A 23,072-nucleotide genomic window follows, 5' to 3' on the forward strand; every position below is an offset into this window, starting at 1 on the left:
CACCAACGGAGGGCGTGACGTCAAGGGGAAAATCAGAGGGGTTCTAGAGCAGCTAATCCTCCTCGATGAGCTCTCCTTGGAAGAGGTCGACATGGTGGCGTACCATACCAGAATATACACTGGCCTAATGCAGTCATCGAGGGGTCCTCAGGCTTGGGAGGCCTATCTGTCGGGGTCCATCTTGTCCTTCATCTTCGAGGGATGGATGGGGATATTCCCAATTGAAGCGCATCCTCCTCTTTGGTCTAAATGGACCAGCCGAGCCAGTGAATAGGGAGCCATAAGGTGGCAGCATGAGGGAGGCGCGCTCGATGGGGAAGAGTGCGGCCACCCACCGAAAGAGAGGCCTCGGCACCCCGTCCTCCAGGAGCTGGCCCTCTTCCAGTCCACCATAGGAGCCTAGAGTTGATATCACAACGGGCTACTCACCTCTCGAATACTAGTGTTAAATGAGGCCGTCCTACTATCGACATTCTCTGACTGCTCGTTGGCTCTTGGAATTGGTACCACTGTCTAGGAGCTTAATCTTATGGGCATTCTCTCTGTTCCATCATCTGATTGCTTCTTGGGGACAAAGCTGTTATCAATGCCGCAAGGCAAATGATTGACAACCTTGGTGGGGCCGTCCCGATGTTGACAAGGAGGCCCTCATCTTCGATGTGAGCGGCCAACTTTGGGATTGTGTCAAAGGCTGAGGACGGTTGGCCCTACGAGTATTTTCGGTTGGATTCTCGGACCCTAGTTCGAGTGGTCGACGAATGGGATCGCCTATCGCATTGTCAAACGAATCATGATCGGAGGGGGGAAGTTTAGGCTCTCCATCCCTCACCACGCTTCCCTTCTTCACCATCTTCCATATCGTTGGTTTTTCCTTCTTTCTCATCGGTTCCCGTCCCAATTCTCGGATGGTAAAGAGCTAATCGGCTTTTTGAGGCCCACTTGACATCTCGATCACCTCAGGGGGCCCACGGCCCTTGTTTAGTACGCTCTGCACTTCATAGGATGCAAGGCGGCTCCCTCCCATAACCCTCTTCCTAGCGTTCAGTATATAGGAATAAATGAGCAATCTCGGGCGTTCTCATATGTTTACGAAGTCAAATGGTCTTGATAAGTAATATGCATGAGGAAGAAAAAAAGATCCTCTCAAGTTTGCCATTTCTGACAATTCGATTTCTGAGCACTTTGTTGAGGTTCCCACTTGTCAAAGACAACGATGCGGAAGGGTAGAGAGAGAGAGAGAGAGAGAGAGAGAGAGAGAGAGAGAACCAACCAACCTTGGTGTAGAAGGCGAAGATAGTTCCAACAGGCGAGAACTGCCCCTTAGAAGGTCGATCAGGGGGAGCGGAAATAGCTACACTGGCAGTTATTACCACAGTTATTGTAGTAACTCTGGAGAGCTATAAATAGGACCCGCTACACTGTAATTGAGCTTCTTGGCTTTTGGCTTTCTAAACACTTTTGGTTTACGAGCTCCTAGCTTCTAGATTCACCCTTGTAATCATCTAAGCTTAACCTAACCCATTCATGAACGCATTGTCCCACATGGAGTTGGAATTGATAAATGAATGTGGGTTGGCAGTGCCTCCCGCGTCGACGAAAGGATCGTTGGATGCCGTGGACGAAGGAGGTTGTGCCCTATTGGATTGGATGTGGCCACGCTCCCTCTTGGGCTGGTCATTGTAGACATGGATAACCTCGCGGTGGTTAAGGGCTGATTATCGAGAAGACCCCCCTCAAGGGAGACTGCATCTTTGGGGGTGCGCTATTCAAGGGCCTACCAAAAAGGGACGGGTTGGGATTTGTTACCAAGGGCTGGATAACTGTCTTGGGCCGCACAGAGAGATATCTGTCTATAGGTCACTATTGAAAGTAGGGAAATGTAGCTGTGAAGGGGCTCTGCTGACCAAGATTGTGCCCCCACATGGGTCGGTGACCTTCTCTCACCACGCAATTGGACTTCACGAGCATCTGTACAAGCTCCCCCCCCTCCCGGCCCCCCATTACCTCTTGCCTTGTATAATGATTGATCCCTACAGCCAAGGACCTTCCTGGGTCATGAACTAGAGGTGGCTCACTGAGATTTACTAGGACCTTTTGTGAAAGTATATTTTCCTCATGATGAGCTTATTTTGTCAACTCGCTATAATGAAAAACTGAATGCACTTGAGAGCTCTTCTACAATTCAAATTTAGCACTCATCTTCTAGGCATTGTTCACCTTACATAGGTTTGATGAGATACATTATTTCAAGAAAAAAGAGTAATTCCTTATGTATTATTGTATCTTTCCTCTTAACTTCTTTATCTCTACAGCTAATGAGGATCTTAGAATGTATATCCCGGAGAGGGTGCACTCCAAATCAAGTATCTCATATTACCTTAAATAGAATTCCCAATGAGTCATAACGCATCACATTGACCATTGAGATACAAATGATTTTTCCAACATTGAGAGTACGAAATTCAAATATTTTCTTTAAAAATTTACATTAACTTATATCTCTGCTTTATTTGGCACATTTATGGGTAGGTTATGCACCACATACAAATGTTTGAGGGATATAGCATCACTACGAATAAAGATTATTAAAAAGCTATCCTTAAAGCAAAATTCTGTGGATCAAGGCAAGCAAAGTGCTACCCTTAGTGTTGATAGAGGGAGAAAGCGGTTTAGGGGAAAGTCTTGTGATTGCAATAAATCTCGTAGACATTGCAATGTCTTGGGATAAGGAGATTTAGGGAAAGTCCTGTGATTGCAATAAATCTCGTAGACATTGCAATGTCTTGGGATAAGGAGATCTTGAATGCTTTCACTTTGGGAATAACCACCACATAAAAAGAACTGCTATAAGTGGAAAGAAGAGAAGAAGAAGTAAAAATATGAGGATAGCAAGAAAGAGGGCAAGGGCAATGCCCAGATAGAGGACAAATACTATTACGAGTGATGACGGAGATATTCTATTTACCTTTTCTCACGTATGTTTCTTGGTGAGCAAAGACGGCTCATTCACCCACGATTGGATCTTTGATTCTAGTCCATCTTTTCATGTTATTCCTAATCAAGAATGGTTCATTACCAATGATGATAAAACACATAGGTGCACACATTTGGGCAACAACTTTGCTTGTGATATTGTTAGTGCAAGAGATACATTTGAGGCTTGCTAATAGTTCCCCATTTGTGCGAGATTTGTGCTTAAGGATGTGAGGCACGTATCTATTCTTACCAAGAGTTTGATTTTTGTTCAACAATTAGATGATTGTGGCTATTATACATGCTCTGGCAATAGCACTTGGAGAATTTAGAGAGTCTTTGGTCTTGGCTAGAGAGAGAAGGATGGTTCTCTTTACCCTTTATATGTGGCTACAATCCAAGTTAATATCGTTATCATAACCGAGCATCCAAGTACCTTTGAGCCATAGCTAGCAAGGCCATTGGAGCTAGAATGGAAACTCTATTTCGTTTCACTTTCCAATTTTCAAAATTTTAGAACTTGAACTTACGTGAGCATTGTGTGTATAGAAAGCATGGTAGAGAAATCTGCTCTAGTTCCCAAAGAGCTTAGAAAGAAGCTAAAGCCAAAGTCTACAAGTGCATTTTCATTGGCTGTGGAGAAAATAATGAGATGGGTAACCGCTTGTGGGATCTAGTGTCTGATAAAATTATGTGTAGCAGTAATGTGATATTCAATCCGAAGAAAATGCATAAAAATTGATAGCCAAGTATGTTGCATTCCTTTCATGCCAAGTGTTAGGCGCTTTCTTCATGCCATAAAGTGCTTTCGTTAGCTTATGTACATCCTTAGGGTGTCTCACACCCTCATATCCTTGTGGTTGCTCCATAAACACCTCTTCTTGCAAGTTACCATACAAGAATGCTTACTTCAAATCCATCTGATGCAAAACCCATCCTTTTTGCTTCCACCACTGCTATAGGACCTGAGTTGCAAACTCTAAATTGTTTTCAAGATAGGCACCAATTTCTTGGTAGTCATGCAATACATCATCCAAATATTTCTCTTAGCCATCCATCAAGGAAAATTTTACATTACATCTATGTGCAATACGGCGTGTCACATCATCCCCAATCTCAACATACCTAAGCATGTCCAAAGTTTGCAAGTTCTAAACCATTCACCATAGTTGGTATGTGATTTTCCAAATCCATATACTAGACATTAATACCACATATATTTATACATAGCCTTCATCATATGTTGCACGATAAACATTTTCTTTAGCTTGTTTGCACCCCTACTAGAACCTACATAATTGTTTTGTTTCCTTCTTTGCGGATAGTCCTACTGAAAGTGTTGTTTCCTGCAACATCCCTTGCCATTTTGATTTACGTTATTTTTGGGAAAGTTTCCACAACCTCTTTGAGTCCCCCTTCCTTGGGAATTTCCTCCACCACTCACATATTCTACCATTGATTGTTGTACATTGTCATTGGGGAAAATATGAACCCCAAAAGGTCCCTTAAGGGTCAAAGATGCTTTTGGAATATAATCTCTATGTAGACCAATGGAATGGACTTGTGGCCACGGTCGCACCAGTTTTTGCTTCTCTTTTTTCGATGGCCATAATTTGAACATTTTAACTTCAAATTTTCCGGACAATAGTGCATTTGGATTGCATTGCCAATGTGAATGATGATTTTTCTGCACCCTTCATGCAAATACGCAAGCCCTTTCGGTACATCTACCACAATTGCATACCGCACCTCCCATTGCAACCTTGTCACTAATTTGCTCATCTGCTTCATCGTTGGAGAAAGATAAGACTCTAGCACTTGATGATGCAAAAAGCCATTGATCTAAAGATCCATTTTCCATGTACTTGTACACCAAGAGCCTTCTGTGTGCCCCTTCTACACAATACCCCATCAATTACAACAAATTGTACTGATGAATTCCACCCATTATTGCCAGTTCTATTTTGAATTCTTTCTCACCTTGCTTCATGCCTTCTAATTTCTTAACAGCTACTTTGGTCGTGCCATCCGCCAAAACACCAGGAAACACACAACCAAATCCACCTTTTCCAAGAAGATGTGAGAAGCCTTTTGTGTAAGAGTACCTAGGAGGTAGCTTCAACATGGCTGCATTGCCCAATTCATCGTCATTTATTGAGATAAACCCATCAAATTTACCGCTTCTGTTGTGGTGCTTGCAGCGTCACAAAAAGAAAAGCAAGATGCTCATAATGAATAAGGTAGCTATGCTGACACCAACACCTACAACAACCTTTCTTGAATTGCTATGGTGTATGGCAGAGCCAAGGGGCATAGGAGAGGACGCAACGCTGGCAGGTGGAACAATAGGGGATGGTGGAGTACTTAATTTGAGAAATGATGTGTATATGGTGGATTTCATGCCCCCTCAAAAGCTTCCCAACTGTTTCTCTGTAATGTGGGAACAAAGATGCAGATCTGCATGCCATAATGCAGCCACACAAGCATAGCTATGGAGACATAAAGTGGAGAAATTGTCATCACTTGAAACATTGGTCATCTGACATTGACAAAACCTTGCAGAGTGGAGAAGTAATTCATTCCTTCAGTTAACTGCATCTGCACATGTTGGTCCGATGTTGATGAGTTGTACTATGCATTTATGACACCTGTTGTATTAGTGCATGCTGGCAATCGCGAGGTTAATGTGCATCCTTCCGATGGATTGTTTGGATCTGAGGATACAAAGGAGGAAACCTGAGGAGACACGATCGAAGTGGACAAAACAGGATCTAGATTCGGGCATTTGCATTATGCGTTTTGAGGTATGTAGATATGGGCTATCCATTTTTGCCCTATTGTTGGTTGAAATCTAATTGGTTGCCCTTACAAGGCCCCTTGGGGTTCATATTTTTCCTAATGTTGATTGCCGTGATTCTAGTTTCCATGGCCATGGCCACGGCCACGGCCACCTCCTTGATGTATGCACCTTGTCTTCTACCGCTACAAATATAAAAAACATGTTCAAACTATATGCACCTTGTCCACAATGAAAGACACAAGATTTGTAAAACAAATTTTTCTCTCCCTATGAATAGAGGTCTTGAATTGCTTCTAGACCTAGACCATGCAAAAAGGGTTTCACCTTATCCTCACCATCACTAGTGACACCAATAGACACAAAGAACCTTGATCTTTAAAAACCAATCATTGATAAACAAGAGACCCTTTTTGCATTGTAACTTTGTCTTCAATTGCAACTTTCTTGCCTTGTTTTTGGCATACCTACCAAGACCACATTGTTCCAAACCTCGTTGGGAAAGCTATCATCCTACATATGCCCAATCATGGTATCCAACACACTAATAGATAACCAATACATGACTTTTGTGCTCCTTGGTTCTAGTCTTTAAATTCCTTCACATATTGAGTAGTAGAATTCTTCTCTAGTAATGCTAGTGCATCTTTTTAATCACCTTCAATCTACTCCAATAATCTTTACCAAATAGGAAATAGGTCATTTTGAACTTTTAAGCATGGAAGTTGTCCTTATCGAGCTTCTCACTGACAATTGCATTGATTCCATCATTATTAGACATATTTGCAAAAGACCAAAACAAAACAAAAAGAAATTTCCATCTATTGCAACCGATGATGACCACAATACGCATACATATATCTATACTATGTTTCATACAATTGTACAATAGCTATATAAATTGCATCACCAATCGAGCTTCTTGCATACAAAAACCAAACCCTAGCGTTCATGCATGAGAATGCATTCTAACTCCAAAACAGATTCCATAACTATTGATACAAGTGATAATGAAGGATAGAAGAGGTAAAGTTAGCTCTGACTATGTCAGGTATAATGTAGTAAAGGTGTGTGTAGAGCTAAGCGCATTATATCAAAAAGTAGTGTTGAAGAGACTCTAGGGATAAGCCACCTATCTAGATATGGATTTAGCTATCTTATCTAGTAGTATTGTTGATTTTTCCACAAATTGTGCAAGAGTTCTTACTATAACAATCATTGGTTTATGGCTAGTGCATCCTCTGATGGAACAAGATACTTTTACTTAAGAAACCTTTGTTGCATATGCTACTAAAGATTTCCTTTGGAGAAATAGAGTGTGAAATTCCTTCCTCTAGAGAATTAGTTACAGTCTTTAAAGGTGGAATGTGCTCTTTCTCTTTTCTTGCTTATGGCGTATGCTTCACCATTTGCAACAAAGAGTACATATGGAAGATTGTGGGTCCTTTTGGGGGATTGCTACCTATGTTTGGCCATTTTTGGAATTGTGGTGGCTCATTTAAAAATTATGGTTTTTGTGGTCTATGTATGATTAGGTGACGGATGTATTTGAGAGAATTGCAACTTTTGAGAGTCAAGTGAGGCTTTTTCTTACAACCTTGACTCGTAAGGTTTGGTACCTTGACAAGGTGGCTTAGTAGGTACTAGAGTGTGCCCTTGACTCCCCTAATTAGAAACTTTATATTTTGTTTACAGCTATGGGATGACAAACATATGCTTATGCGATGCAAAACAACATAGGGATCGCATTGCTAGGTGCATGTTGGACATTAATATTGTGGTTTATTTATACCAAGCTTTGTGCCAATTTGTATCAAATTTGTCATTGACTTTCCCCTTGTCATAAACAACACCTTTTGCTTTAAAAAAAAAAAAAACTTGGACATTGATTGAGAATTGGCCATTTTCCAATTGATACTTCAAAAAATATAGCTAAAAATTGCAACAATTTTTTTTTTCCAAAATCTTGCACTTTTTTGTAAGAATTCCATCAATGCTCAAGGTCCACATAGATTGTTTGAGAGAAGCTTAAAAGAGAAAATTATAGTGTGGTCTTTGATGATGGCGATTTTATTATGAGCAAAGAATTAGGTTCAAGTGATCAAATATCTTCAAAAGTTGAAAAAACCAAATAGAGAGGCTGTTGAAGTACATACATCATGGCAAGCTCAAGTAGTAGCATACGAAAAATGAATGGATAATTTTTAAAAGGTGGTGAAAACAAATGAATGGAGAATTCTTGAAGGGCCAAGTCACCTAAGCATCGCAATTGTTAGGAGAATGGGCGGTTGAAATTCATAGCCAACCACAAAAAGTTGATTTGAAGCAAAAGTTACATTGTGTTTGGCATGAAAACCACTCTACATCAAGTAATTATGTGACAAAGATAAAGAACATAGGTGAAGATCTGGCTATCATAAATGTTGAAGTGCACATGCTACAAGTTGAAGAGTAACTTATGCTTGGGAGGTTAAGCTAGAGAAGTCAACCCATCTATATCACATAGAAAATCAAGATATCAAGTGTTACTCAAAGGTGGAAGAGGCAATCATGTTTGTGGAATAAGTATAGAAAAGATGATTGGGAATCAAACAATCAAAGCTACAATGATTACAAGAGGTAGGAGGAGAGCCCAAAACCATGGACATGGACATGGACATGGTTATTGTAATAGATCTAGCATCTATGGTCATTTTGAGACATAATACTTCACAAAATTGAATCAAACTTGTGTCCATGCTGGCCAAGGTGGTGGTGGACATGGAGGAAAATTTGCAAGATACAATCCTCATGATAGCAACCATTCTTCTTTTTGGACTTTCAAAATATGTGTTAAGAGGAGAAGGGAGAAAAGTGTACAAATTATAGGTTCTTTTTTAGTAGCCTACAAAAAATTTATGACGCATTGACTTGGTTTTATGGGCAAGTCATTGAATCATGGTGTGAAGGGATCCTTGGAGCGCCCTTGTTGTGTTGTCCTTGGTGTTCGGGAAAAGTGTTTCTCAACTTAGTCTTGAGCCGATTAGAAATTCAAGATAGCTGGTTGAGACGAGAGTAAAAAGGGAAAAGTTTGCTTAGATTTTACTAGACGATAGTGTACAAATAGCCAAAACTATAGTATAATTTGCAAAATTTCAGCTCAAGAATTGTGTGTTTGAGAAAAAGATTTTATGAACATTCGCTGCCCTATGAAACCCCCATTGCCCTTGATGCCTAATACTCTCAACAGGGCCTAAATAAGTGGGCCACATGCACTACTAGGACCTTTAGCATCCGAAATGCATTGCAAGGGTGGCCAGCTCATGTGCACACTAGCCGTATACAAGTATGCCCTAACCCGATGTTAAACAAACCATAAAAAGTCAAATAAGGCCTCAGATGAAGATGTCCACTACAACATTACTCGAAAAATCTTTACATTGATGCCATCATAAGTAGCGTAGGAAACTCATGTACTCCATTACCAGTAAGTATGTGCACCACTCCAAGAAAAACGTCGCCTACTGTGTGTAGAAACAACTCCTATCATAGAGTCAACAATTGCAGGTGTGCCATTGTTGAAAGGCCCACAATTGTCCATTCTTGCCAAAGAAAATCTGCGGTCACTCATCTAAAGAAATGAGGAAGCAATTGTAATCAATCATGTTCAAGTAGCCGATCCTGCACCACAAAACTCGACTGTGTGCTTAAACAACCACCAATAAATTGCATGGACCACCACGAGATGGTAATAGGTAACATGTCCTCGCAAGTTAGAGGATGGTATGACTTCAAAAGCATCCACTAAGCGAGATCAAGGTGCCTATGTTATGGTCGTCCTTGAAAAACGGGAAAGCCAAACCAAGGTGTTTGCGTTGAAAGCATCCTGAGGGGTAGCAAGACTAATGAATCTTGGTCGTAGTCATTTTCATAGAGGAGGGGTGGCCTAACCAAGAAGTGAATGCCGTGCTATGTGAGTATCTTCTACGTCCAATGCTCTGGTGTCTACCAAATCACGATCCACGCCGACAATGTCATGAGACCCAAGACAAAGTGACTATCCTCGTAATGAGCTGGAAGATCACATTTGCATAGGTTAAGGGATGTGTATGATGTAAGGTTGTCAAGAATGAGTGTGTAGACAACCTTGAAGGTAAGAAATGGGCATGAAAGAAGAAGAGTAACAAACTCTCAATCAACGTCAACACCCATACGGTCCTCTACATCTTGCAGATAAACTCCCCAAGAAAGTCCAAAGCACTGAAGCTCAAGTCCATTCTAGAGATTGAGGTTAAAAACAGAATGCCCATGGCCTTATCTCTTGTAAATCCACTTTGGTATATATCCATTAAACCGCAAGCCTAGGCCTAAGGACCACGATCCAAAACCTACAAAACAGAGATAATAAACAAGCCCCCTACGTGCTTATAACGAAACTCTCCCTCATATACAAAAAGCACCTCAAACAACATACATATTCGCACGTTAAGTGACCCACCAACTAGCCCTCCTTACCTTATGCATTGCGAAAACAATTAAAAGTACCATCACAAACAAGTTCCACAACCTTTTACATCATTCCGTAGCATTCCCTTATGCAAAATATATACAAAAAGTGGGTTCTCAAATTGCGCTTAACAACGTTAGTGAGAATACTCAGGAAGGACTTTTTAAATTTAGAAAACCACATGGTTTTTTGAAAATGCATCTCCTCTCTGCAATTTGAAAACACTACCGCATTGGGAATGCAAGGGAGCATGTGGGAGCACGAGACGATCTGGAGGGGGAAAGAGCAAGCCATCGCTTGGGCTCTGGCCGTCAGTTTTGAAGTGTGTTATCATAGTTTACTTTGCTTTAGTAGCACCTTTGTTCCTACGACATAAAGCTAGCCCCTGTAATGGCAAGCGAAGGGTTTCCCGGGGGAAAGCCCGAGCGATTAAACGCTATATCTTTTATTAGTAAAATGCATTTACATTCAACGTAATGGTAGGATTAACGAGAATGCCTTTAAGAGTCTAAAGAGCCACGGTCAAAGGCAAGTGAAGAGAAAGCCCAATTAAAGATGCAAGCATAGCTTTAGGTTAGTTTTTCAAGGGGGAGGGAAAACCAATTAAAGAACAATGATTGCATTCCTAAATGGTTAAAGACAGAGTTTCACCCGTTTAGGTAACCTAACTATTACGTTGATTTGTTTCATCCTTGGTTGTTTGAGTGAAGATCTAGAATACCATGTAAAATGACGGATTTGCTTGCCCACTAATGTTATTTTAACACTCTACCCTAGTTTTTTCATGAACCCAGTGGTTTGCGTGGTAATGGATGGTGCTTAATATTCCTTTTTCCTTTCTTTTTATTGTAAGGCTCTTTTTATTGGCAAGTCTTTATTGGATAATCATATTATATATATGTTTTAATCCAGTAGGATGTGGGGTGCTAAAAGGTGCCATTGTCAAACAGAAGAATGCTAGTCTAAATGCTGTATAGCTTGATTTTCTTTTTTCCATTCTACCATCGCTTTTACCTAGATACTAAGAATTATTCGCAAAAACTCCGACATCCAAAGACCCACGTAACTACTGCAACACAAAAGCATGAGATAAAGTTGTCCACAGCTTGTGTTATCAAGATCAATAGCATGCCATCATGAGACCTCGCCTTGTTTGGGAAGACTCAGGGATTTACCACACTAAGCCTGAATTGTACTAAAGCTCTGCAAAAGGGAAACTCACGTAACGTCTTCTAACTTGAGCTACCACCCTTAAATCTTTTGAAACGACGAGCATTGCCGCAACTTCAAACTTTCCCAACGGTGAACTTCCTTTTTTTTAAAAAAAAAATTCTAGGTGGGTAGTGTTCTCACATCTTCTTCACCCATAAACATGGGCAAGATATCCGAAATTAGGTAAAAACCCCACAAAGATCAACACTAATTGCAATGAATATGTATTCACAAAATGTATTCCTTCTCAGCGTTTAACCACTTCCCAATAAATTAAATCCATATAGCTTGTGAAAAGACCTTTGCAATATGATCCTGTATTAGGGGCTTTGTTTTGCTTCGGGACTTAAAACAGCATAATATTAGCGTACTCGTACAGGAGCCCCAGTCCAATCAAGCGCAGATGAAACATAATAATCCTTGAATAAACATAGGGTGATTTTCTGGCTTTAAAAATGTAACATTCTGTAAGCGTTTTCTATTTCCCTTGATGTGCATGAAACGAGGTAAAAGGAGTCTTACCATTTTATTTTAATAATTTTAACATTTGCAAAGCTTATTACACCTGAAGCACCTACCCACATCCAGCATCCTCACAAAATAACTTTATCTCAAAGATCAGAGCACAAATTTCCTTTAGGGGGGATATAAAAATTGCCATCATCTCAGGAGCACAAATTGCCCGCAGGGTATATGAAAGTTACCATCATCTCAGACCGGAACCCGTATGTTGCTAGGTCCCCTTTAGAAATTGAACAGACAACCCCCATGACGACACCCAAAGAGAAAACGACCTGCACTCACACTCTTACTTTGGATGATTTCCATAAATATGAGTTGGACATAGCTCCTCATAATCAGGGGGTCTATTTTTATGAGCTTGTCTGACATGCACAAGCATCCATAGTATACCTCTGATTGTTTCTCAAGTCATTTCCCGTTTGATGCTAGTTTGCCCTTCAATCCTATCAAAAGCCAAAATTCACGACGTGATGTACTGTCTTTAGCTGTTTGCAAGAAATATTGCATTCACTCAAAATTTCACATTTCCTGTAGTATGCCCTGCCAAAGCATCCACAAAAGATACAAGACACACCACAGTTTAAAGCTCACCTTCCAGGCTTAAGAATGCACATGGCATCTCTCCCAAACATGTTTGTGATCTTGGAGTTCTTCTGAATGTGGCCGAACCTTTATCTCATACAGTTTGGGCCAATACTTTCCCGTGACTGTCATGAAGCCATGGAATATAGTCAGAACATTCACAATAGACTGTGTGCGTGCCAGTATCTAATAACACAGTGTATGTAGTCATCCATTTGACCAAGCAATTGAGCATACAAACATCTAAACACACTATTTAGAACCCACAAACAGTCCACAACACACAAGACAAACAACAAAAAAATACAAACCCGTGAGTTAGGATTCCAGAGTATGCATCCATACAAGGGAATGCATGGATATGTGTGTGAGCATGCAGGCGTGGACACCCTCACCACTCTATTCAATGCTAGTAACAAGCATCCATACGCTCATCAGGGCTTGGAACAACGTTCACTATGGGTTCAGGCGTCTCATGACACAGATATGATGATTATATTCAAGATTTCAACATCAACCAGCATCAAATTCAGATATGCCAAGACTAAAATTGGCTGTGCATGACATACTTCCCAATAAAGACTCAGGGAAATTTCGAAGTCCTCTAAACTGTCTTTTTTGTCCTTTTTATTAAAGCTTTCAAAGTGGAAAGGACAATTTGGGGAGGGGGGAATTCTGAAACTTTGGGGCATTAATTTCACAACAGGTATGTGCATGTGCAACAAAGCAACTCACCGAATAATCTGTTTTGCTTGTTATCCCAAGCTATGCCATTTAGAACATCTACACCCTACATGGTAGTCACAAATTAACAATTTGTTCAACAAATAAACTCAATTGGCTAAATTTAAACTGAGTACACAGCTCACACTAGTACCTTATAACTGCGAGCCAGCAGGTTGCTCCTATAAAACTACACATGTCAGTCCAAAAACAGCATTGCTAAAATGTCAGTTTCAAAAACTATATAATGCTAGGGCTTTACTTTAACTCATGAAGAAGGATCCAACCAAGAACTTGTCCATTCAATGGTGAAATTCTCACAATACAGTCAGTCTGCACAAGTGGAAGACTCCCCAGTTTAACTCACTACAGGATTACGATTAGGCACTGCAGCTACATTGAATAATGTTGGTTTACCATCCAAACGTTGGCCCAAAGCTCACCATCAACGTACTCCAGCTCATTAAGTTGGGTTATCTCCTTATTTTGATCTTTCACTAAAAATCGCTTTTCTTCTGCATACACGGAGTGAAGGCCTTAAAACAGACCATTGTGCATCTTTCATACAACCATAAATAACTGCAAAGAACTTGACTCCAGTTTTACCACCTAACTTGACCAAAAAGTTATCAGGCTTTTGAATCCCTTAAGACAGAGCGCATGATATGATGGTCATAGATCTATGGACTGATTTGATTTTCTCAGGTAAAGGTCGACTTGGGAGATATTTGACACAAAGATCCAAGAAATAACCATGCACAAACATTGCACCTATGTCGGTGTGCACATCCCCGCCCCACCCCTTTTTTTTTGGAAGAAAAATGGGGCCTGGCACTCTTCATAATAGTTTCAAAAATGTCCGAAGGCAATATACAAGAATGTTTGAATGGAAAAACCCCTAAAGCACACAAAGTACATAGCTATAGGGAACGCCCTATCTATGTACAAAATAATGATACATCAGTGACAAAAACTCTGTCTGCATGACACATACAAGAATCTACCAGGTGCCCTGTTTGCACCAAGCCATATAGGGAGCTGCATCCTAGGTACTGTGGAACTGAAAAATCATCCTGACCCTAAAGATCTTGTTCCTGGCCTTGCATACGTCAAGGAACACTAAAGCATGACAGCCATGTCTGAAGCATCCACTCAATAAGGACATTCTCCTCCATATTAAGTAAGGATGCAGCTCTCCTCAACCTCCATAACGCACAAAAGGGAGAAGAGGACACCACTCATCCTCAAAAATAAAAGGCATGCCCCCCCCCCCCCCCCCCCCCCCCCCTCCTCCTTCCCATCCACCTGTAAAGGTAACAGCCACTAAAAGTGTTACCTTTACAGGAATAGCTGAAGACTCAACTGGCTGCTATGAATCAGAGGCCGGCCCTTCGACGCCACCTGTGACCTAAGTCCCACCATGAGGTGGCCTATCAGAATGTTGCTGCTCTTCCTCTATAGCTACTCTCTCCCTTTGTATAACAAAAGGTGTCCCAATATTGGCTCCAACAACATCATGATCTTCCTCCCACTAAGCAAGGAAGATCAATTGTGCTCCCAAATCGAGAGGAAAGTGCACCAATAACGTAGAGGCAAAGTCTGCAGATTGAATCACTATGAGTGGAGAGAGGATGACACTAGCCTCTGAAAGATGGGCACTTTGAAGCGAACGTGCGGCGAGGATCTCCCAGCTACACGGACCGCCTATACACACGCGTCAGACAAACCACCCGTATCCGAGGGCAGCGTCTGAGGGCGTAGGCATGCACCTATAAGATCGAGCATCCCATACCACCCGGCTTCACCTCCTTGCAGTGACCTCGCGCACTCCTAGCCTCTCAGGCTCACCACTGGCACTTCCGTTCAGTTTGTCGGTCGGATTCAAGATGATTAGAGGACGGCATACTCAACTTCGTCCAAAGGTGAGCAAACACATCTCGCCAAAACCACTCAGTGAACTTGGCATCCCAATCATTGACGATGTCCTCTAGCAAATCATATGGCTTATAAAGCTGGTCGATAAATAAAACCGCCAACACGTGGCTTTTTACTCTCGACTTCGTTGGTATAAACTCTGCCATTTTTGTGAGTCGACCGACCACAACCCAAATGGCATCGTTGCCACGACTAGTATTTGGCAAAGCAACAATAAAATTCATGGAAATATCACTTGGCATCAGGGATTTCCAATGGATGTCGTAGGCCAGGCGCTCTGCGTTATTGACCTCACAATGAGTGCATCTCTTCACAAAGCTCTCTATGTAAGAGCACATCTTTGGCTAAAGTTCTCCGGATGCTTGGATGCCCAGTGCTAGGAGCAACATGGCAGTCGAGCAAAATCCTTTTGTCGAACCTCATCAATTTTCGAAACACATCTATACATTTCTAAACTATAGTCCACCTCTAATGGAATTTTGTCGTTGTCTCATCTCTCCAACACGCCTCACTTGGGTCTCCAAATCACCCAAGCCTACATGTGAGTCATGCCCCAAGTCGACCTTGTTCCATATCTTGCCAAAATAGCTGTTGTAAGGACATGGGCCTTATAGAGAGAGAGAGAGAGAGAAATCCGTCGAGATTTCAGCCATAGACCAGGTATTAACCTCAGGAATCCAACTCAGTGCGTCAACAGCTTGTTTGTTGGATCCTATTCCGTGACGGATCTCAAAGTCAAACTCTTGTATAAGCTTAACCCATCTAGCCTTCCGGCCTTTGAGATCACCCCAATCACAGACATTCAAAAGAGTGACGGTTTGTCCATGCAACAAAGGTAGAGCCATATAAATAGTTCCACCACTTCCTCAAAGCGTGGACCACGGCATAAAGCTCTTTTTCATACCTTGAATAACGCATTCCAACGTAAGAACGTTTCTTACTTTCAAACGCAACAAGACGTCCATCCTGATACATCACCGCACCAATCGCATAATCAGTAGTATCCGGCATGCTAAGCTTAGGAAACAAACGTTCCTTGCCTTTCCTTTTCCTTAACCTTGCCTTTTCAAAGCGCAAAGGTACCCAATCACCAAGTGAAAATACAAGTTCACGACGGTGACGATCAGCAACTTTCTTTTGCTTAGCCTGCGTTTTCTCAAGAGCAATCTTTATCTTCTTGTATGTTTCATCCATACCGTGCACATATTTGTCTGCCTCAAATATCTTGTCCTTAGTTTGCAAAATGGGTGGGACTTTCTTCCCTCCTTCCACTATCTCAAATGGTGCCTTGCCTGTTGACTTATGCACAGTGTTATTGTAAGCATATTCAACCAATGGGAGATGGTGTTCCCAAGTTGCCTTGTGCTCTAACACATAACGTTTGAGCAGATCCACGACATTAGAATTTTTGCCTCTTCTGATTGTCCATCAGTTTATGGATGAAACGAAGATGAGAAGTTTAATGTAGTGCCCATGCTCTCAAACAATGCCTTCCAGAAAAGACTCGTCATACGTGGATCCTTGTCATTGACAATTGACTAAGGCATCCCGTGATACTTAAAAATATTGCTCATGAATATCTTGACCATGCATTTTGGCTTTATCTTCTTCCTAATAGGAATGAAATGGGTCTTCTTACGGAACCTACAAATGATAGTTCAAATCCCATCATTGCTTGTTTGCGTTCTTGGAAGATCAAAGATAAAGTCCATCGCTATGCTTTCCCATGGCCTATCAGGGATAGGCAATGGCTGCAACAATCCCGATTGCTTTTGCAAATGTGTCAACATCTTGACGCAAAGCTGGCCAATAGAAGAATTACTCAACCCCTTTCACTGTCGCATCAATTCCATGATGCCCAGTATATGGTGGAGCATGACTTTCCATCAAAACCTTTGGCCATAACTCTTTAGTAACGCATAACTTTCCATGCATCATGAGAAAGTTGTTCTTAAGCATATAGTGCTCATGATGTTGCCCATCAACAAGTTGATCATAGATCCTTGCAAAATCTGAATCTTTAGCATATTGTGTCTTCATTTCATCTAGTTCACAATGGTACGGAATTGACACTCCTGAAATTTGGGGCTTTCGTGACAAAGCATCCCCCACCACGTTCTTTCTACCTTGCACATACACAATCTGAAAATGGAACATTGACAAGATGTTTGCCCATCACATGTGTTTCTCAAACAACTTCGTTTGTGCGAGAAAGTATCACAAGGTTTGATGATCTGTTTGGACAACAAAATCAGCTCCTAGCAGATAGTGTTTCCAACTAGTAAAAGAGTGAATTACTGCCAGCAATTCTTTCTCATAAACTTGCATGTTCCTTTCGGTCTTCAAAAGAATGCAGCAAAATTTCGGATGAACCTCTTGTAGTAGGCACATAAGCCTAGAAAGCTTTGAATGTCATGTACAGACTTCAAGTCTGGCCATGACCTAATTGCACTCTTCTTCGCATTAATGAGTAGCATGTTCTTGCGTAACTCATTGAAAACTGCGGTCAAGTGATCCCTATGCTCCTCTTAAGACTTTGAGTAGACAATCATGTCATCAAAGAAGGCACCCACGTAATTTCTATGTGGTCTAAATATTATGTTCATCATTCTATTGAACGTGGCAGGACCATTTGTGAGACCAAATGGCATGACAAGAAACTCATAGAGACCAAATGTTGTCTTGAACGCAATCTTTTCTTGCCTAATGCGTATCTAGTGGTACCCACTCTTTAGGTCTATCCTCGTAAACAGTGACGCTCCCTCAAGCCAATCAAGAATGTCATCTATCCTCCGTAAGGGGAACCTATTCTTGATGGTATTCGTATTCAAGGCACGATAGTCAATACACATGCGCCACGAACCATCCTTCTTCTGCACTAGGAGTACAGGCGAACAAAAAGGGGATGAATTGGGGTGAATCGGCTCCTTCTCTAAAAGCTCGTTGACCTAACTCATAATCTCTTTCTGTTGGCCTGCACTAACCCTATAGGGTGGTCTATTCGATGGACTGAAACGTGGCACAAGATCTATGGTATGATCCTCACGTCTCTCAAGAGGTAATTCCCCTGGCAAAGAGTCCAAAAAACAATCACTGAAACCACTCAGAAAAGTTAACCTGTCTTTATCTAAGGTAGACAAATTAGATACAACTTCAGGTACTTCTTTTGCAAAGATCAAGTATGCAGAAAGATGATTCTTTATTACAGATGAAATAGCAGAAGCAGAAACAACTGGAACAGACTCGCCTTTAAGCTTTACATCAAGGACATGAGTCCTTCCTCTATGTACAAGGGTAATCTTTTTGTTGTAAGTATCCACCATAGCATGCAACTTGTAACACCATGAGATACCCAATAACACATCACAGTCCTCAAGTGGCATAATATGAAACTCTTCCGCATCCACAGCTCTAAATGTGCAAACGAAGCTTCCCCAAAATGGGAATAACACGCTCTGAATGACTTAGGGCATGCCAAACCTGCTTCACCTGTCATACCCATCTCCTCTGTATGAATGCCCAACTTTGATGCCAATTCCAGCGATATGAAATTTACACGGGTCTAGTCTCTAACTTTGCCCCAAGCTCTACGTAGTTCCGTGGCATCTATGTTTGGGTGGTCACCAACCAAATTTGGGACAAGTCCTGCACTGGGCTTTGGCTTCTTTCCTTTATGCTCTGACTTGTCATCCTTATCCTGTGACTTCTTCTATGGGCATTCATTCGCAAAATGTTCCTCCTCTTCACAAATGTAGCATTTCTTCAATCTTGGCCTCTCCTAGAGCTTTCCTTTCTTCAAAAGATTTGCCTTTTCTGTCCTTGTCCTCGCCCCGAAGAAGATTTAGATTGCTTCTTGGACATGTCAGTTTCATCAGTGGAGGGTTTCTTTGTGGGAGGCACAAAAGCCTTTGTTGAAGCATTGCCCTTGGCTGAAAATTGTTTACCCTGGGACCCTTTCTAGTGGCTATTGAATCCATCGGAATCTCCCTTCGACAGATTGCTGGCCACTCTCGCATTCTCAATCAACTACGCCATATTCATGATAGTAGTCCTTGTGCAGTAGTCCCTGATTTTCTTAGGCAATCCACAACATCACTTCTCAATCTATTCTGACAATGGCACAAATCTATAGCAGGTTACTGGCAACAGTGCGGCCCAAAACTATTTATTGTACTCTTCAAGATTTGCACATTGTTTAGCATTTAACTCATGCCATTGTGTCATCACATCCACATCAATGTTTGTAAGCCATGCAGGTGCAAAAAGCTGTTTGAACTAGACCCACGTTGTTGGGGCTTGACCCTGACTCAACAATGAGGTCCACCATTTAAATGCATTCCCTTTCAAGAAAGTGGCAGCATTGCGTATCTTCGAAGACTCTATGAAGTTTTCTCAAGCATAAGCTACATCAAACCGTTGTATGAAGGTCAAAGCCTTCAGTTGATCCTCGGTTCCCCAGAAAGTCTCAAACTTCACTCCCTTCCCACCTTCATTGCAATCCTTAGGCTGACTCAAAGGAGTCACATTGTCGTAAACAGGTGCCCGCAAAAGTGGTGCTCCACGATTGTCCATTCCAACACTCACATCACATGTTTTATGTCACAAAGTGATGACGTGGCGGACAGCAGAAACCCTAATTTCTGCCAAAAAAAACCTGAAATTCCTGCAAACCCTAATTTTTGCCAAAAACCCTAATTTCCGAAAATCGCGGAGGCTTTTATTTTATTTTTATTTTTTTGGGAAAAATGATGAGTGACGCGAATTTTGCTTTTTTTATATAAAAAAAGAGAAAAGACTCTCTAGGAGAGAGAGAGAACTGATGCTTTTTATTTTAAAAGCTTTTGGGGCTCTGCTTTTGGGCATCCCTTGTAATCTTTAAATTAGTGGTGAGGGCCTCACTTCTCAGAGCATCTGGACGCAGAGTCTGAGAGTGAAACCCTAACCGCTCTCTTGTACTTTGATGATTGATTAATACAAAAAGAAATACCGAAAGGGGCGCCAGTCTTTGGGGCCAATATCTCTAGGCACGGAACTCCGCCGGGCCAGTGTACATCTATTGAGATCTGTGACTTGTTTTGAAGTGGTTATTTGGTGCTGTCGCGGTTGATTCTTGACTTGGAGTGTCCAAGTCTGTTACAGTGGTATCAGAGCACGGCCGATTTCTCTTCTACGGGAAATCCGATCCCCGAATTTATTTTTTTTTCCGCGGCACCTATGGCTTCAGGCAATGATCAGTCGACTCTCTCTACATCTGGAGATGCGGGCTAGGATCACAACGAAGATTCAGAGAGAGTATGGCCCGCCTCGGCCTACTCAGGCGGAGCAAAGAGAGATGGAGCGTCGTCAATTGATTGGCGATGCTACAAAGATGATGCTCAATTTTGCCAAGGACCCGAAGATGGCAAAATATATGAACCAGACCTCTTTGGAAGAGGTACAGATGGAGTGGCAAAGAACCACAACGCCACTCCCGAAACCCGCTCTCAAGAAACCTTCTGCCCCCAAGAAAATATACGGAGAAGGAACTGGACAACGTGGTTGATGCACGGATTGCTCAGCTTTTTGACGCGCAAAAGAAAGCCAAAAAAAGCACGGCAAAAAGCAGAAGAAAAGCATTGACTTTTCAAGTTATTTGGGTCGTCAGTCGACTTTTGACAAGGCAAAGAAACAGAAGAAGCGTGTTTGATTTGAAGGAGTACCCAGTTCTTCTTCTTCTGACAGTTCTTCTAGCTCCTCGGATTCGAGCGAAGAAGATAGAAAAGGTAAAAAGCGAAGCAAGAAACAAAGCTTCGGAAAGGGCAAGAAAAAGGCAAAGAAGGCTACATCTCGCCCAGAGACTGACAGTTCTACTGAGGACTCGTCTACAGACAGCTGAGATTCCGATGACGGAAAGTTTTATGCGAACAAGAAGAATTTTTACAAAGCCAACCAGTATGACTTTCTCGAAGATAAAAGCAAGAAAGTCCGAGAGTTTAAGGAAGGTGGCCACTCGATCAAGTTTGATACTTTTTCAGGATACTCAGATGCTTCGAAGCCTTTGTCTTTTATACAGCAGTTTGACATCACTTTCGCGGGAGGACGCTATTCAGAGCACTCCAAGATTCGGAGAGCTACCTCTTACCTTAAGGGGAATGCTCGTACTTGGTGGTCCACGCTTCTTTTAAACAAGACTGCGCCAGTTAAATGGCTAAAATTTAAAAAGCTTTTTATTTCTTCTTGGTTGACGCAAGAATATGAACGAGATATACGAGCTGCTTGGAACCATCTTCGGATGACCAAGAAAGACACAATCAATGCTTATTGTGAAAGATTCTGGAGCTCTTTTCTACCCGCCTCTTCATTCAAGAAGATCTTGTTCAGAGAACAGATTGAGCGGTTTACCTTGGGTCTACCTACAGAGATCCGAGATCACTGCTTGGAACAGAAGTCGGCTTCTATTTAGGAGTTGATGAGTCATGCGAAGCGGGGCTTTGCCATTCACTCTGGCAGTTTGACCTACCCCACAGATAAGGCCATGACACAACGCCGAACAGACTTCTGGGAATGAAAGTAGAAAGAAAAAGAGCAACCCAGAGAAAAAGGATGCACGACCCAAGCTTACTCCTGAGGAGAGAGCTCGCTTCATCAGAGAGGGGAAGTGCTTTGGATGCGGGGAACATGGACATATCTCCACGAAGTGCCCTAAAAAGGCACAGAAAGAACAGAATGATAAAGACGACGATGGACCTGAGAGTTCGAGAGCAGCTGAGGAACGTGGCAGAAAAGGCAGATAGAAAAGCAAAACTGGTACCACATGGCGTGGGACTTGCACCGAACCTAATGAATGAAAGTACAAACTTTGCCGCTTTTGGGGCAAAGTGAAGGATCAGGAAGCTCTTTTGAAGGTGCCACGGCCAACTTCTTTTCACTTGGAATTGGCGGCTCGATTTGGAATTACGTCCGACAAACTGACGCCACAGGCGGAGGTAGTTCGACTCGCACCCGGATGGGATGTTGCCATTACACCGAGCATTGGCAAACTTCGTTTGCAATGACAGGGGTGTTCAGGGCACGCGAGTGCGTATATGCACTAGCTGCGCAGACAAACTTCGGCTGTAGATCAAGATATCATCGAGAAATACAACAACGAAGTTGCCTAAAAATGGTCTCAGCAGATCATTCATCATCTGCTGAAACATAGCTGGAGCATTGGTCAAACCAAAGGCAAGACCAAAAACTCATAGTGTCACGTGACACATCTCAACCCTATGTGTCCGTGGACAAGCTACACCACAGCAGGGTTTAGTCAGTTCAGTCAAGTCTAGATTAGCAGTGATCTGACACTTTTGTGAGTCTATTCGTAGACCGTGCATGCCCAGTCACTTAGCATAGATGCATATCCTCCGGTTGCACACAGCATGATCATCAGAATTCCCATCAGAATCCATTAGCATTAGTTAGAGGAATTTTCCAGTGCAGTTAGCCTATTTTCCTATTTTTGGTTATTTTCACTTATTATTTTTAAGTGACTTTCCAACAAAAGTAGGTAGGGCAATTTTGCTAATTTAATATATAAGCAAACCCTATAAGCAAACCCAAGTTAGCACTTTCTGGCAGAAGAGGCAGCAGGAGCTTCCCGCTCAACAGGCAACTTCTTAGCAGTACCCCCCAACACCCCCAGCGTTTTTGGACTCCATCCTCGCCAGGCAGTTCCCATCCTCAGCCGCAACCATCGCCATAGAAGCTCCCCTTTCTTGGTGGTTTTCCCCCAGCATGTAGCATCACCAGAAAGCATCAAGGTCTAGCGTTTTTCCTCCTGACTATCATCAGCGATTTCAGCCTTTTACTAACGCTAGCATGAAG

The 23,072-nt window shown here is 42.0% G+C and overlaps 1 protein-coding gene across 2 annotated transcripts in view; it reads right to left on the reverse strand.

Annotated features, from left to right (window-relative positions):
* Positions 1-12,058: 12,058 nt before the first annotated feature.
* QC (glutaminyl cyclase) overlaps positions 12,059-23,072 on the reverse strand; it is a 54,758-nt gene continuing 43,744 nt past the window's right edge. The window contains exons 8-14 of one of the 2 annotated variants that reach the window (XM_086524778.1): positions 13,713-13,810; positions 13,558-13,628; positions 13,450-13,477; positions 13,308-13,362; positions 12,660-12,697; positions 12,582-12,589; positions 12,059-12,433 (exon numbers count right to left, since the gene is read on the reverse strand). In XM_086524778.1, the coding sequence (XP_086380904.1) occupies positions 12,394-12,433; positions 12,582-12,589; positions 12,660-12,697; positions 13,308-13,362; positions 13,450-13,477; positions 13,558-13,628; positions 13,713-13,810 (338 nt within the window). In that variant the 3' untranslated portion in view covers positions 12,059-12,393. Of the gene's footprint in view, positions 12,434-12,581; positions 12,698-13,307; positions 13,363-13,449; positions 13,478-13,557; positions 13,629-13,712; positions 13,811-23,072 lie in introns of both variants that reach the window. The other variant, XM_086524777.1, reaches the window with a different exon arrangement.

Source organism: Adiantum capillus-veneris, chromosome 12, assembly GCF_014529385.1.
Source record: "Adiantum capillus-veneris isolate H3 chromosome 12, ASM1452938v2, whole genome shotgun sequence".
Classification (NCBI taxonomy): domain Eukaryota; kingdom Viridiplantae; phylum Streptophyta; class Polypodiopsida; order Polypodiales; family Pteridaceae; genus Adiantum; species Adiantum capillus-veneris.